At 41.9% G+C, this 13,611-nt stretch overlaps 3 protein-coding genes across 4 annotated transcripts; all 3 read right to left on the reverse strand.

The window, feature by feature from the left end:
* Positions 1-31: 31 nt before the first annotated feature.
* Positions 32-4,879, reverse strand: LOC118417699. 2 transcript variants are annotated; one of them, XM_035823366.1, is made up of 2 exons: positions 4,625-4,879; positions 32-3,938 (listed from the first exon to the last, which is right to left on the reverse strand). In XM_035823366.1, the coding sequence occupies exons 1-2, from the start codon at positions 4,661-4,663 to the stop codon at positions 1,302-1,304; spliced, it is 2,676 nt and encodes an 891-aa protein (XP_035679259.1). In that variant the 5' UTR covers positions 4,664-4,879; the 3' UTR covers positions 32-1,301. The 2 variants fall into 2 exon arrangements, with proteins under 2 accessions (XP_035679259.1, XP_035679258.1); XM_035823365.1 differs by having other exon boundaries at positions 32-3,946; positions 4,628-4,689.
* A 942-nt stretch (positions 4,880-5,821) lies between these two features.
* Positions 5,822-9,671, reverse strand: LOC118417962 (serine/threonine-protein kinase CTR1-like). Its single transcript, XM_035823729.1, has 8 exons — positions 8,558-9,671; positions 8,047-8,215; positions 7,708-7,814; positions 7,308-7,525; positions 6,999-7,144; positions 6,399-6,448; positions 6,022-6,168; positions 5,822-5,911 (listed from the first exon to the last, which is right to left on the reverse strand). Exons 1-8 carry the CDS (start codon positions 8,574-8,576, stop codon positions 5,862-5,864), a joined length of 906 nt encoding a protein of 301 aa, XP_035679622.1. The 5' UTR covers positions 8,577-9,671; the 3' UTR covers positions 5,822-5,861.
* Positions 9,672-10,385: 714 nt separating this feature from the next.
* Positions 10,386-13,492, reverse strand: LOC118418427 (mixed lineage kinase domain-like protein; the record flags this gene model as incomplete). Its single annotated transcript, XM_035824326.1, is given in 7 exon segments — positions 10,386-10,880; positions 11,132-11,281; positions 11,699-11,748; positions 12,190-12,335; positions 12,685-12,905; positions 13,114-13,220; positions 13,328-13,492. Coding segments are annotated over 7 exon segments (886 nt in total), but the record flags the coding sequence as incomplete, so codon positions are not given.
* Positions 13,493-13,611: the final 119 nt, after the last annotated feature.

A 13,611-nucleotide genomic window follows, 5' to 3' on the forward strand; every position in this document is an offset into this window, starting at 1 on the left:
AACTCTGCCATTTGTTCGTAGGCATCAGGTTCATGCCTCCTCGTAATTTAGAGCTCGCTGACAACTCGGCCGAGCTAAATTCTTGATTTGTAAATGGGGCTTTATGACAACTGTATAGACAACAGAGAACAGTTACAACTTTAAGTCAGGTTCACTATATAAGTTACATATCTGCACCTGATGGAATTGTTATGGACAAAATATGTCGTATCACGCCATAACAGCAAACTACGAACTATTTCATAAACCAGTTGACTCTAGACATAATACAACCGTACACTGCACTCTTCAGGAACTGTCTCAAAACAAACATGATAGACCAAACAATTTTGATGTCATACTAGTGATGACATCATGAGTGAACTAGAGTACTGTAGACACCACTGAAAAAAGAAAGATACAGTAGGAATTGACGCTCAGTAGGAAATGTTTTTGTGCATGTCTTTCAGTCAGTCTACCTGCTATTGTGGGATACAGGTACTACATGAGGGTCTTGTGGGTCCAGTTCCTAAATCTGTCAAGCAGCATGTCATATTCAAGAGTAGAAAGCACAGCATATCATTAACTCCTACACTAATTGCTGAGGCATATTTGAGTGACCCTCCCTGTCCTTATATTAGGTAAGGCACTTGTTGGAGACACAGTGGGACAGGAGAACTAAGGTTACATCTGCTTTGTCTTTACATAATATTTGCTGCTCTGTTCTGGTCGCAAACCAGTCTGGTGAAATTTGTTAGGTCATGTTTACTGAGGTTTGTCCAGTCTCAACTGGTTTTGACAGGCCACCACCTTTGCTTACTAGCGGCACCATAACACGGCGTTGATTTAGCACATCCTTCTCAAACGTTGCCAGTTCTTGCCTTGTTACCAACAGCTGTCTCCCCTGGGGTTTCACTTGTTCTAACTTGTACTTTACTGTTTTTAGTTCCTCACTTGTTTCCTGCAGTCTCTTCTTCATAGTCTTGTTTGCATTACTGCATTCCTCCTGCTTTCTCTGCAATTCTACAAGCTCCATCCTCGTCTCTTTCAGCTGTTTCTCCAGTGTCTCTCTTGGAATGGGCTTGGAACTTGAGGATGAGGTGATTGCACCCGTAGCTTTGTGATTGTTGAACCATTTCAATACAGTTTCAAGGTCATCAGTTTTCTTTCTACACATGTAGCATACATTCCTCGGATCAAAGATACCAGTTCTATTGTAGGAAAACAACTCACAGTGTACACTTCTTATGCATTTCAGCTCACCAAAGCGTTCTACTTTGGCATCGGCTACAATTGTACAGCGCATCATCTCGCTAAACCTATCACACTTTGCAGCCAACACATACAAAACCATCTTGGACAAACTGGAGAACTGTTTGAAAATGTGAGAGGTGAGACACAGTCAATGGCAAGTTGTCACGTTTTAGTGCACAGGTCAGCCCTCGGACCTTCAGTGTCCATGTCATGTCCGGATGGATGTGTACAGTTCTCTGAAGTACAGGAGATGGCAAGTTAGTGGAGAGGAAGTGGACTATCGCTTCTGACTGTGAACACGTTAGATGACAGTAGTTCCACTGGTCCCTTAGCGTATCCTTCCACACCTCTGGTAGATTCTGTAAGGTGAGTGCTGTGTTTGAGAGGCAGGGTAAAGCTTGGTGAACAGTGTTCTCCTCACAGATGTTGGCAGCAGTGTCACGGATATCCTGCATATCGACATCCTCCACCCCACTCAGCAGACGCTTGAGATTACTACCCTGTTTCTCAACAAGTTGCTGTACGTCTGGCAAAAAGTACTCCCATCTGAGCTTGCCTTTGTACCTTCCTACTGGATGTGGTGCCAGTGACAGGTAGGTCTTGATTCCCTCTGCACTGTATTTACTGGCAGCAGAGACACAATTTGCAGCTGTTGCTACTGAGGTGAATCCTCCATTGTTTCCTCTCTGTGGGGTGAAACAGTTCAGTTTAGCCCTCTTTCCTTGGGAGGGCCGCTTCCCTTTAACTAACAACAACCCATACAGCACTAGCTCCTCGGGTGAAAGTGACTCCCCCTCTTTGAACCACGTACCCTCAGCAAAGGTAGTTGGCTGTGAACAAGAACTTGGGGGAGTTTTTGATTGAGACCTGCTCGCATAAGAATGATCAGGATCAGCATTTCTTTGATCCAATTCAGATTCCTCATTCTGCCATGTGTTAACCAGATGTCTTACAATATCACTTACAGTTTTCTCTGTTTCCTTCATTGACTCAGCTGTTTGTTCTGGTTCCTCATTTGAGTCTGTGCCTTGGCTGTCCTGCGGGGGCATATCACTCGCATCTTTCTCTTTTTCCTTCATGGACTCAGTGGTATGTTCTGGTTTCTTTGATGAGTCAGTGACTTGGTTGTCTTGCACTGACTCGTCACAGATATTTTCCCCTTTTTCCTTCATGGTGGTGTGGTCTGTTTTCTCTGTTGAGTCAGTGTCATGGTTGTCCTGCGGGGGCTTTACTTTCTTCCTGCCTCCACGTTTCACTGTGTAAGGCTGAAAGAACATCTCTGGATCAATTGTTTTCTCCTCATTCATTCTGATGTACCTCATGATCTTGTTCATCCTCCACCCAGACCTGCCCGGAAGTGTGTAGGAGAACTTGGCTACAGAAATTCTTGTAAAACTACCAGTACTTTGCTGTTCCTTAAGTACTTTGATTTCAGGGACTGTATCAGCTAGGCTCCTGAGCCATTTCATTCTGCTGTCAAATACAATGTTTGTGTGACAGTCTTTGACCTTTCCTTCTGATAAAAGTACAAACTTGCGTTCAGGTACTGTAGGTTTGAAGCTCAAATAAAACTCTCGGCCAACCAGCTTTGGGCATGCCTCTGCAAGGTCTTCAAAGAGGTTGCTAAAATGTTTCCTCGGAACTATTGTTTTCCTCTCTTCCATGGCCATGGCTGCATGTTGTGCTTTCTTTGTTGTGCCAGTGTCACAGCTCTCCTTGTGGGGCTCAGCTTTTTTCATCTTGCGTCCTTTTTTTCCAGGAGGCTGAGTTGAGTCAGTGTCGTGGCTGTCCTGTGAGGGCCTTGCTTTCTTCTTGCGTCCACGTTTCACTGTGTAAGGCTGAAAGAACATCTCTGGATCAATAACATTGTTCTCATTCAACCTGATGTACCTCATGACCTTGTTAAGCCTCCATCCCGACCTGCCTGGAAGTGTGTAGGAAAAGTTCGCCAGAGAAGTCCTAGCAAAATCAGCTTGACTCGCCTGTAGTTCTCTGATTTCAGGGACTGTATCCAAAAGGCTCTTAAGCCATGCTCCCCTGGTTAGAAATATAGCGTCAGTGTGGCAATCTTTGATCTTTCCTCCTGACAGAAGCACAAACTTGCGTTCAGGTACTGGTGGTTTGAAGCTCAAGTAGAACTCCCGTCCAACAAGCTCTGGGCATGAACCTACGAGGTCTTCAAAGATGTTGCTAAACAGTCTTCTCTGTAACACTGTTTCTTCTTTTCCCTTCATTGACGCAGCTGCGTGTCCTGATTGCTTGGAGGACTTAATAGTGTTACGTCCTTCTTGCGAGGAGTTAGCTTGCTTTGTGAGTCCAAATTTTAGTGGCTGAAAGAACATCTCTACATCAATCATTGTGGCCTCATTTATCCTGATGTATCTCATTATCTTCTCCAGCCTCCATCCAGACCTCCCTGGAAGTGTGTAGGAGAAGTTTGCCAGAGAAATCCTGCTAAAACACTTCTGCTGTTCCTTCAGTGCATTGATTTCAGGAACTGTATCGGCTAGGCTCCTGAGCCATTTCAGTCTGTTATTGAAGATAATTTCAGTGTGACAATCTTTGATCCTTCCTCCCGATAAAAGAACAAACTTGCGTTCAGGTACTGAAGGTCTTAAGCTCAAATAAAGCTCTCGACCAACCATCTGTGGGCACACCTCTGCAAGGTCTTCAAAGAATTTGTTTTTTTTCCCAGCCATTTTGCTCTGAAACACATCCCAAAACAATGTCATGTAAACTTTGCATACAACATCACTAGTAGTCTAACAACTTAATAACATTTATTTATTTAATAACTAGTATACATAATGCATATTGTGAAGTGTTAGTGAGGATTGTAGCTCAATTTGGTACCAGCCTCACACTCACAGTTACAGTTTGTAATGCACTCATCTTTCAGAAGGGCATAAAATGGGAGTCCCATAGGAATGATACATTGATATTCTTCCAAGAAAGCTTGACTATTCATTAACTGCAGCTGCACAAGAAAATCACTATCAATAATAAAAAAACACAAAGTAAATCCTTAAAGTTTGACTATACAGTATCTAACGTTTCCGTAATAATTTTCACCTGTATGTTACAACATCCTCTGCAACAATCATGCCAAACAAACATCATTGTCAGATTATTTCAAACCTAACGGCACACTGCAATAAACATGTAGCTTTTACTATGCACGATAGGGGAAATGGCGTCTTTCTGCGCTGATAAACGAGACAAAACTTTTCAACTCCTCTCGCCCCCCTCCCCCTTCACCCAACACGAAATTTGACACAGCTACTGTACCAAAATGTTCTTTTAAAAAGCTTCAGCTTGTCTTGTATGTATCTAAAATATATCAGCACCACATCCATATCTTGATCTTAACTTCAAACGATATATTTTGTACCTTAATGCCTGCTTTTCGTCGCCCAGTGCACGAAAGCATCAGACTTTCCTCTCTCTCGTAAGTTACGGCCGCAGAGCACAGTATTTATCCGCGACCCCAGGTGGGGTAAAGAAGTAGTGCGGCTGAAATCTTGAACCGTGTGTACATGCGTTAACATGAAAACTAGTCGGGTATTAACTTTGCTATGTGGTAGTGTCATGAGTCAACTTTCATCTTGTGTCAGTAAGATTGTGAAGTTTGCAAAGTGGGTGTATAAATGCGTATGACCTTTACAGATGGCTGCATGGGTGAGTCGGCTGCAGTTCCGGATGACCCCGCATGGCCTAATTTAAAAATGGGCATCAAAATGCAGAAACTTTCGCGGTGGTTTAATGTTCGCGGTTTTTGCGGTGGCCGCTTCACTGCGAATTAAAAACCAGCTAGAACATTTTTCCATGGCAGTTAGAGACTACAGTGTATGGCCCTACCGCGAACTTAAAACCACCGCGAAAAGTCCTTTTTCCCGCTACAGCGAAATTAAATCCCCGCGAACTTAAATGCATTTACAAGTAACGCACACTTGACGTTGGCCCAGATGAATTAATGTATCTTTTTTGTTATCGTTGTACCGCCGCTGCAATGGCAACGTCACTACAACCGTGCATACCTACGGGACTAAGCGTGGCGCGACTTGCCATTGGCCCGAAAAAACAACAACTTTTTTTAGATATTAAAATGGACTGCACGATCAGAGCGTTTCTTGTATCGTAGTTCGTAAGTATTATTTTAGTTCAGAAATCTGCATTTCCATTTTTCGTCAGCCCATGTCTACTTTAAGTTCTATCTTCTTTTAACCTCCTTGGTCCTATAAATTATGATACCACATGCACAAATAGTACCGTTTTCTATAGTTCTCACACTTATTTCACAAATTATGACAAATACTTCTCTGGCAAAGATATTTAATATTGTTGCAAACAAGCAATTGAGAAGACACAACTGCACAATATACATATAACGTTATATCATGTAATGATAAAGTCAATCTCTCAGTATAACATCTAACCGCGTGGTTACAACAATAGGCACTCGATATGCAATATGTTCAAGCAAGGACTTGGTTCAAGTTCTGTTAGGTACATAAAGTTTTGCTCATTGACACAAGCCATGATGATAAGGTCCCGGTCTACAGTGAGCACCTTTAACGAATACCCCCCCCCCCCCCCAAAAAAATGCCGTGTCCCCTCAAGAAATCCCGTCATGACGATGGACAGTTCCGCTCGGCATTTTCCAGCAGTTTGACCACCTCTGCAAATAAAACACGGAAGAGAAATTATAGGATGAATAACTCTGAACAATGCTATCAGCGTGATTTTAAGTGTAAAAAAGATGCCACAGTAAAATAGAAAACTCTTTACCTGCCATCTCCGGCCGTCTTGTGTCTTCAAAGCTCCTACATTTGTCTATAATGGCGGCGAGAGAGCTGTTGCAGTTGGCAGGTATCTCCTCTTTTCTTTTCTGTTCCAGGACGAACTTGTGGATCTCGTTTTCCTTATACCTTATAGCTAAAAATACATATGTAGACAGGTGACATAACATGCATTATAGAATGGTTTATTCATACATATTAGTGTATACATATACTAACACAACGTTGCAGTCAGTTATACCTCAAGCTTGATGTAAAATTGGCTTAATTAAGTTAGCGTTAGTCTTAAAATGACAACCTTGATACATACAACTTAACTTACTGGTCAAGAAAATGATACATAGGGCACCTTTATCTTAAACATACCTTCGTGTGCCAACTTCCTGCTTGCAATCTCCCATAGAACAATGCCAAAGCTGGAAAACGGAACAACGACATATATTGATTATAAAGGCAATACATGTTTCCTATCGTAGAACTACAAAACTCGTCACCATCAAGCACCATAGGCACTAGGAGCATCTTTATGAGATAGCTTTGAACAACGCTTACAGCTATCGGATGTGCAAAGGTTAGCCCATTCTCCTACGCAGGGACATCCAACAGCCAAACTGCCTGTCTGACATCCAGACAGGCAGTTTGGCTGTCGGATGTCCCTGCGTAGGAGGATGAGGTTAGCCGAGTGTGGTGTTGCTGCGCAGTGTACCTGCGAAGCTGATGTGTTACGCCGAAGGCTATATATATAACATGTACAACAAATACAGACATAAGACAGTTAATCAGTGTTGCGTCGCAGAATTTGGTGGAAATGACTTGGATTAACTACACGGATGAAGAATGTAGAAGGGGGAAATGATAAAACAAGGCTGCTCAGGGAGTCGAAGATGTCATCAAAATGCTATTGTCATTTTCATAAAACCTATAATACCTGCAATGATGTAAATACACATGTAACGCAAAACTTACCTGAATACCTCTGCGGCCGGCGTCAGCGGTGCGTTGATATCTCTGAGATTCTCCGGGGCAACGTAAGCAACTGTGCTTCTTCCCCGACGGAACTTGGAGTATCTTTTGACAGACGTTTTCGTTTTTGTGGTACAGAAGTCTGACAGCTGTGCGAATACAAAATTATGTGTCAGTCGTATGCTTGAGACTGTATCATTACTAGGCTATATATTAGTACATGTATATATATAGTCCCAAAAAAGAGTAAAATAGGAACGTGACAATCAATAGAAGTCTGTGCATGCAGTGTATAATAACTAAAAAATATACCTTAACTCGCATGTTGGCATCAAGAAGATATGTTGAGGTTGTCAAATTCCCATGAACTCTGGGTGGACCGCTCTCAGTTGGGCGATGGAGAGCACAGAGACCCCTGGCAGCATCTGTGCTGAACTGCAGCAGCTGTGCCCATGACAGGGGCGTATTGCTGAGGAGCAGGTTGAGAAGTGATCCTTTCGGCATGAACTCCATGACAATGATGTAATTTGCTGTGTTAAGACATACAGTAAAGGTGTCAGAGTGCCACATAATGCGACAAGTGTGTCTAAAGCACAGTACCACCTGTTTCAGTTAGTATACTCGTTTAATGGAATTCGCAGTATTCCATGATTACATCAGGCGCAGCATGTACGAGTCTACAACAAATGTAACGTAACATAATGGTACATACCGGGCTCTAAACATACGCCGATCAGCCGAACCACGTTCTCTGCCTGTATCTGCTGCATGATCGCCGCTTCTTCCAGCACACTCTCCCGCAGGACCCTCGCTGGCTCGCTGTACGAGTAAAAAACAGTAATGGCTGTTTATATTATACACACACACACACACACACACACACACACACACACACACACATACACGCACACACTGAGGTACACAGGCAAAAATCAAGCAAGCAAGCAAACAAACAAACAAACAAACACGTGGCACCTAAAACACTCTTGGCGCGTTACTTTCTGGAATATCTTTGAACGAACCAAACCGATAAAAGTGAATCCAGGCTTACGGTAGTCGCCATGGGTAGTCTTCAAACCCCAGCTTCTTGACAGCCACCTGTCTACCCTTGTAGTTAGCCACGTACACGGTGCCGAACGTGCCCTTTCCGATCTCCTCCTTCACACTTATGTCTTTGTTGTCGATGAAGGTAACAGCGTCGGAGGGTGTGCAGACTGGGCCTGGAAGTGTCACTAATTGTTATCTTACAGGTTTGAACCAAATTATGGCAACCCGGCCCCTTAACACAGTATCCTATATTTTGGGGCAATTGCGAGGTGAGAAAAACAGCCTCAAGCAGGGATACATTGCATCAATTCAACGGAATTTACAAGTTTTAGCTAACGTTAACCTTGAGGTAACGTTGAGCACAATTGGAAGGAGAAGATAAAGTGCTAGTAGTATCTGTAAATCGTTAGATTCTGTTTCAGTTTGGCTTTGGAAACAACAAAAATATTTAGACCAGCATGTTGTTCAAACCGTTAGTATTATATCCCTTGCAACCTGTTCCAGGTACTACTTACCTCGAGTTCCTGTGGCCATTTTCTTGTGTATAGTTACCACAAGTAGCGTAAATTTGCTGTCTTTGAAAAGGAGTACAGGGTATTTGTGCCAGGACGATATGATTTTGGTCTCGGCCGACAACAAGCGACTACATCAAAACCGGAAGAAACCGAAGGACTATGATCCGTGCCTCGCAAAGGTTGATGGGATACAAACTCACGGACAACCTACATGTATGTGGAAAGCTTGACCCTACTTAAAGCTTGACCCCTACTGTAACAGTGGGGGAGTTCAAGTAGTGCTAACTGACCATGCCAAACGCCTGTCAGGCTTTTGGGTCAGTCAGTTACGCTGCTTGTGTTGTGATCTTGAGGACCCGGGTTCAATTCGCGGGTCGGTCAGGTTATTTGTATAAATTGTTTATTTCTGTTCTACTCGCCCCTCTTGTTGTTTCACTACGTTAAGGGCTAACCATTTTCAGAAGCGCATTATGAACTGCCATTACATACCATCACGGAGTCTCTAAATTTCGGGGAAATGTGCTAAATCTGGGATACGTCAAAAAACATATGCAATTTATTAATTGTAACGTTAAACTTGGCGAGAGAAAAATGATAGTCAGAGGCCACCGTCGCCATGGCAATGTTTTTATTGACATGTTTGTTTAGTTTTCTGTCTGGGTCTTTGTTCGTCCTGGCAATGACATTCTAGATTGACATTGTTTTCATAAGACCCAATGAATGGATCCGTGGGCTTATGATAATGCATTCAGACTGGGAAACACCTAAAGTTACTACTGGGGAGCTGAACTTCGTTCATGTACCACTACAAATTTTGTTTGGATCTTGAACACCATGGAATTATTCTGAACAACAGCTGCCTCAAAATCTCTGCTTTTCAGACTACTCTTTACTCCGATTTTCATGCATTAAAGCTAAAAAACATATTTGACTATAACTGCAAAGAATGTGTAGTCTATTTTCTATCTAGGGGCAACTTTTTTATTACCTTCGCCAAAAAGGCTATGTTTTCAGTAGCGCCTGTATGCATATGTGTATCTAATATGCCTTTGTGTAGAAGCCCAGCATAACACGAGAACGCCTAGATGGATTGTTTTCATATTTGGTATGTCGGTAGGTCTTAATGCGACCTGGAAACGATTAGATTTGGAGGGCCTCCCTAGCGCTTGTTATCATACTGCAGTGGAAGTTCTGGGTTTGATACCTCGAGTTCTGGACATGCTATGGCTCTGATTTTTAAGTGACCAAGAGTAAATTGTGCAGGTGTGGGTTCCTTAGCGGCCTTTTGTTACTACAGGGGTCAGTTTTGTGTCAGATTTTGAAAGGGAATAACTCATGAAGGGGTTGACGAATTGTCATGATTTGGGTATGTAGATACATTGTAGCTTTAACAAGTGATGCTTCACATAGTTAAATATTGATTATGCAAATATCGACATCTAATTTGCATGAATATAGGAATCTAATTTGCATAATCAATTTGGAAATTGTCTATACCCGCTCTGTTCCATGATCCAACATTTGACATTTGTAACTGAGAACGAGAAGATGGGTGATTTGAACGGCTCAAATGTTTTCAATCATTGAGTAACTTTTTATTTAGAATCACACTTTTATATCCTAATTATCATGTAGCCAAGCTCCGCGGACCAATCAGAAGGCCCCGTTCCACGTTGGTTATGACGCTGGTGTGGATTCATTCTGACCAATCAGAAGGAGCGATACACACAAGAAAGTAAGGGATGCACAGGCAATGGCCAATCAAATGGAGCGAAACATATGCTAGAGCAGAGGGAATAAGTACAGACTGCAAGGGGCTCACTCAGTGGTTTTATTTGGTGGTTATAGCAAAGGACCAGGCGTTATGACACCATATACACCTCTGGCGGGTCATTAACCCTTAACTATAACACATTGATATGGCAACCTACAAATACAATGGCTATCACTATGCAGTTTACATCTAGGGAATGTAACAGATGAGAATGCATTTGTATAGAAGACTTGCAATTACAAGCAAGTGAGCACAAGTCTATTTACAACCTACTGCTTAAAAAGGCCATCATGCACTTGTTGCTATTTACAGCATACACAGTAAATATTCACATTGTGAACGGGAAGTTGCATGATAATATTCTGGTAGAGTAGATGAGGATCTCTGCTTCATTCTAAATTTGGCAAGGTAGATGAGGATCCCTGCTTCATTCTGGTACAGTAGATGTGGAAGTCTGTTTCATTACTGACAAAAATATTGTCCCAGGCACAATAAGTTCTTGTTAAGAAGAACAAGAACTACTGAGAGCCTCCAAGATTGTCACCACACCTGCAAAATACAAACAAACCACAAACTCAGAATAACATACAATAAGATTTCAAAGTATTTCATCTAAAGATCTCACAGATAAACTTTCGTGCCAATACCTCAATTATGTTGCTGAGATAAGTAAATAGTAGAAAATAGGTATTACATTTTGATGTTCTTGTACTATCAGAAACAATCCATATTTCTTCCATCATATGTACAGTAACCAATGCCTAACACAAATGTTAACATCTTTATCTCCTTCTATTTACCTGTCATCTGTGGTCTATCCAATGGTTTGTGGCTTCTGCATTTGTCTATGATGTCCTTCAGCTGAGGACTGCAGTCAGCTGGTAAGTCTTCACTTTTTTTCTCCTCCAACACAAATCTGCGGATTTCTGACTCATTCACTCCTCGTCTTTCTATTGAAGACAACAAAACATACAATATATCTACATTTTGAAAAAAGATCCTTTTTCTTCATGTTTCATTAGAGTGCTTGCCTTGCTTTCGGTAGGTCGTGAGTTCGTTCCCCGGCCAATCATACCAAAGACTTTAAATTTAAAAATGGTACATGCTGCTTTCTCTGCTTAGCACTCAGCATTCGGGAAAGAGTATGGAAGTTGAACACACACCAGTGGACTATCCCCCTGCTGTAGTGATTGCGTTGTGTGGCCCAGGGCTACAGAAACAGAGATGGGTGCCGCCCTATATGCCATCAGGCGCGGGAAGGGTTTAACTAACTAACTTCATTAGAAAAACTGAAAATAATCTGTGTGATACTTTAGGTAGAAGCATGAACATGGATCACAAAGTAGACTAGCAGGTAAGGTTCCTACCTTGATGTGCTATTCTCTGGGATACTATCTCCCACATGATGACACCAAAACTGTAAAGAATTGATGTGATATTTAGAACTCTAACTTTCTATAGTGTATAAATACAATCTTCGTATCAAATAGCACCACTAAAGTATATTAATGTCTAGTATTTTCCAGATTACTTACACTTAATGGCTTAGACAATCAAAGAGGACTGTATAATGGCTTACATCATTTTTTATTTCATTTTAAACAGTCCATCTTTCTTACTTTCAGTTTGTGCAAGCATGCAGCAGGCATGCAAGTGTGCAAGCATGCAGCAGGTTTTGTGGTAACCTCTTCACTGTAAACTTAAAACCACCACGAAAATGTTTCTTCTGTCTTATGCCCACCTAACCCGTTGTTTCAACTGTCAACCCAAAACCACTGTGAACACCAAATTTTCTACTTACTCTGAAATGAAATCCATGCAACTTAAAAGGCAATTCCAATATTTCATGATGACATACCTGTACACTTCAGATGGATAATCCGCAGCTTCATGGATCGCTTGCAGATGTTCTGGTGCCAGGTAGGCAACAGTGCTCCTGCGACGATGGCTACGTTTCCTCTTGTTGATAGATGACCTTGTCTTGGTTGTGCAGAAGTCAGATAGCTACAAATTTATAGAGAAGATAGCCCTGTTGTTAAGATCAATAGACCTGCAGATTGTATGTCATAAAGTTTCTGAAGCAAGGTTTTAAGCATAATTGGTTTAATCTAAAGACAACATTATGTCAGTTCTCTGATTGGCAGACAGCAATAAATAAATAAATAAATAAACAGCTGGTTAGAGTCCACAAAAATGTAAACCTCAGCTCAGTTTATGTTGGGTATACATTGTATTGCATAGGCCTTCTGCAAGGCTATGCGCCGGAGAATGATGTACACATGTCCATAGCAGATACGTCTTTGTTCTATAAAGCTCACTAGTAATGTTAGGAATAGTTTAATACAGCACACACCTTGACCCTGAGATCGTTGTTTACCAGGAAAGCGTCGGAGCTGAGATGACCATGCAGCCTGGCAGGGTAGCCGCCGTGTGGATGGTGGATGGTCCTGAGACCGCGAGCAGCGTCCAGACACATCAGGAGACGTTCTGGCCAGGACAGCTGCCTGTCTAGAGTCTGCAGTACATGTGGAAGGGTGCCTCTAGGCATGTACTCCATGATTATGGAATAGTGTCCTGAGTGGAGAAATGAATTGAATTGTAAGTTGCCAACAGGAAGATATTGAAGAGTGTCAAGGATGTAGTGCATAACCAGAAAAAATGTACAAAGAAGAATAAGCAGAATGTGACTGTGTACAATGAGAAAGTTACTATCCAAAAATGGATGGACAAGTAAACATATAGGCACCAATCAACATGTAGAGTAAATGATGTATGTACTTACCTTTGTCCATGCACACTCCAATCAGTTTCACCACATTTTCTGTTTGTATCTGCAGCATGACATGTGCCTCCTCCCTTAAGTTCTTAGCCAGCAGATTGGATGGTTCACTGTAATTTAATGCAGGTATACAAAAGGGTGACATATCAATCTGGCTATCATAACTTAATAAAATCACAGAAAGAATGTTTTCACCAGGTATATAATGTATTGTTACCCGAGATCTACAGGATATTCTTCAAAGCCCAACACCTTGACTGCAACCATGTCTTTCTCTCTCAGTGTCCCAATGTGCACAGTACCAAAACTTCCCTCTCCAATCTTCTCATTCAGTCTGATATCTGACCATGGGACATGGGGAAGGTCCTGTTCTGGCTGAGCTGTAGGAAAATAGTAATGTGGAATATGGTGTTTTAGAAGTGGATTTTGAAACCAAATGAAAGGTACATTGAATATAATTATTTTATATCTAACCTATGAGTATGTCGACTAAAGTGACTA

This window comes from Branchiostoma floridae, chromosome 6 (assembly GCF_000003815.2).
Source record: "Branchiostoma floridae strain S238N-H82 chromosome 6, Bfl_VNyyK, whole genome shotgun sequence".
Classification (NCBI taxonomy): domain Eukaryota; kingdom Metazoa; phylum Chordata; class Leptocardii; order Amphioxiformes; family Branchiostomatidae; genus Branchiostoma; species Branchiostoma floridae.

What these genes read in the sequence shown, in the direction of transcription:
- LOC118417699 (XM_035823366.1), bottom strand. Translation starts at nt 4,663, where the DNA reads ATGCTTTCGTGCACTGGGCGACGAAAAGCAGGCATTAAG. An exon ending in GACGAAAAGCAGGCATTAAG is followed by an intron (nt 3,939 to 4,624) that starts GTACAAAATATA and finishes GATGTGTTTCAG; the next exon opens with AGCAAAATGGCTGGGAAAAA.
- LOC118417962 (XM_035823729.1), bottom strand. An exon ending in ATGCCAACATGCGAGTTAAG is followed by an intron (nt 7,145 to 7,307) that starts GTATATTTTTTA and finishes GTATTCGCACAG; the next exon opens with CTGTCAGACTTCTGTACCAC. An exon ending in CAGGAAGTTGGCACACGAAG is followed by an intron (nt 6,169 to 6,398) that starts GTATGTTTAAGA and finishes ATGTATTTTTAG; the next exon opens with CTATAAGGTATAAGGAAAAC.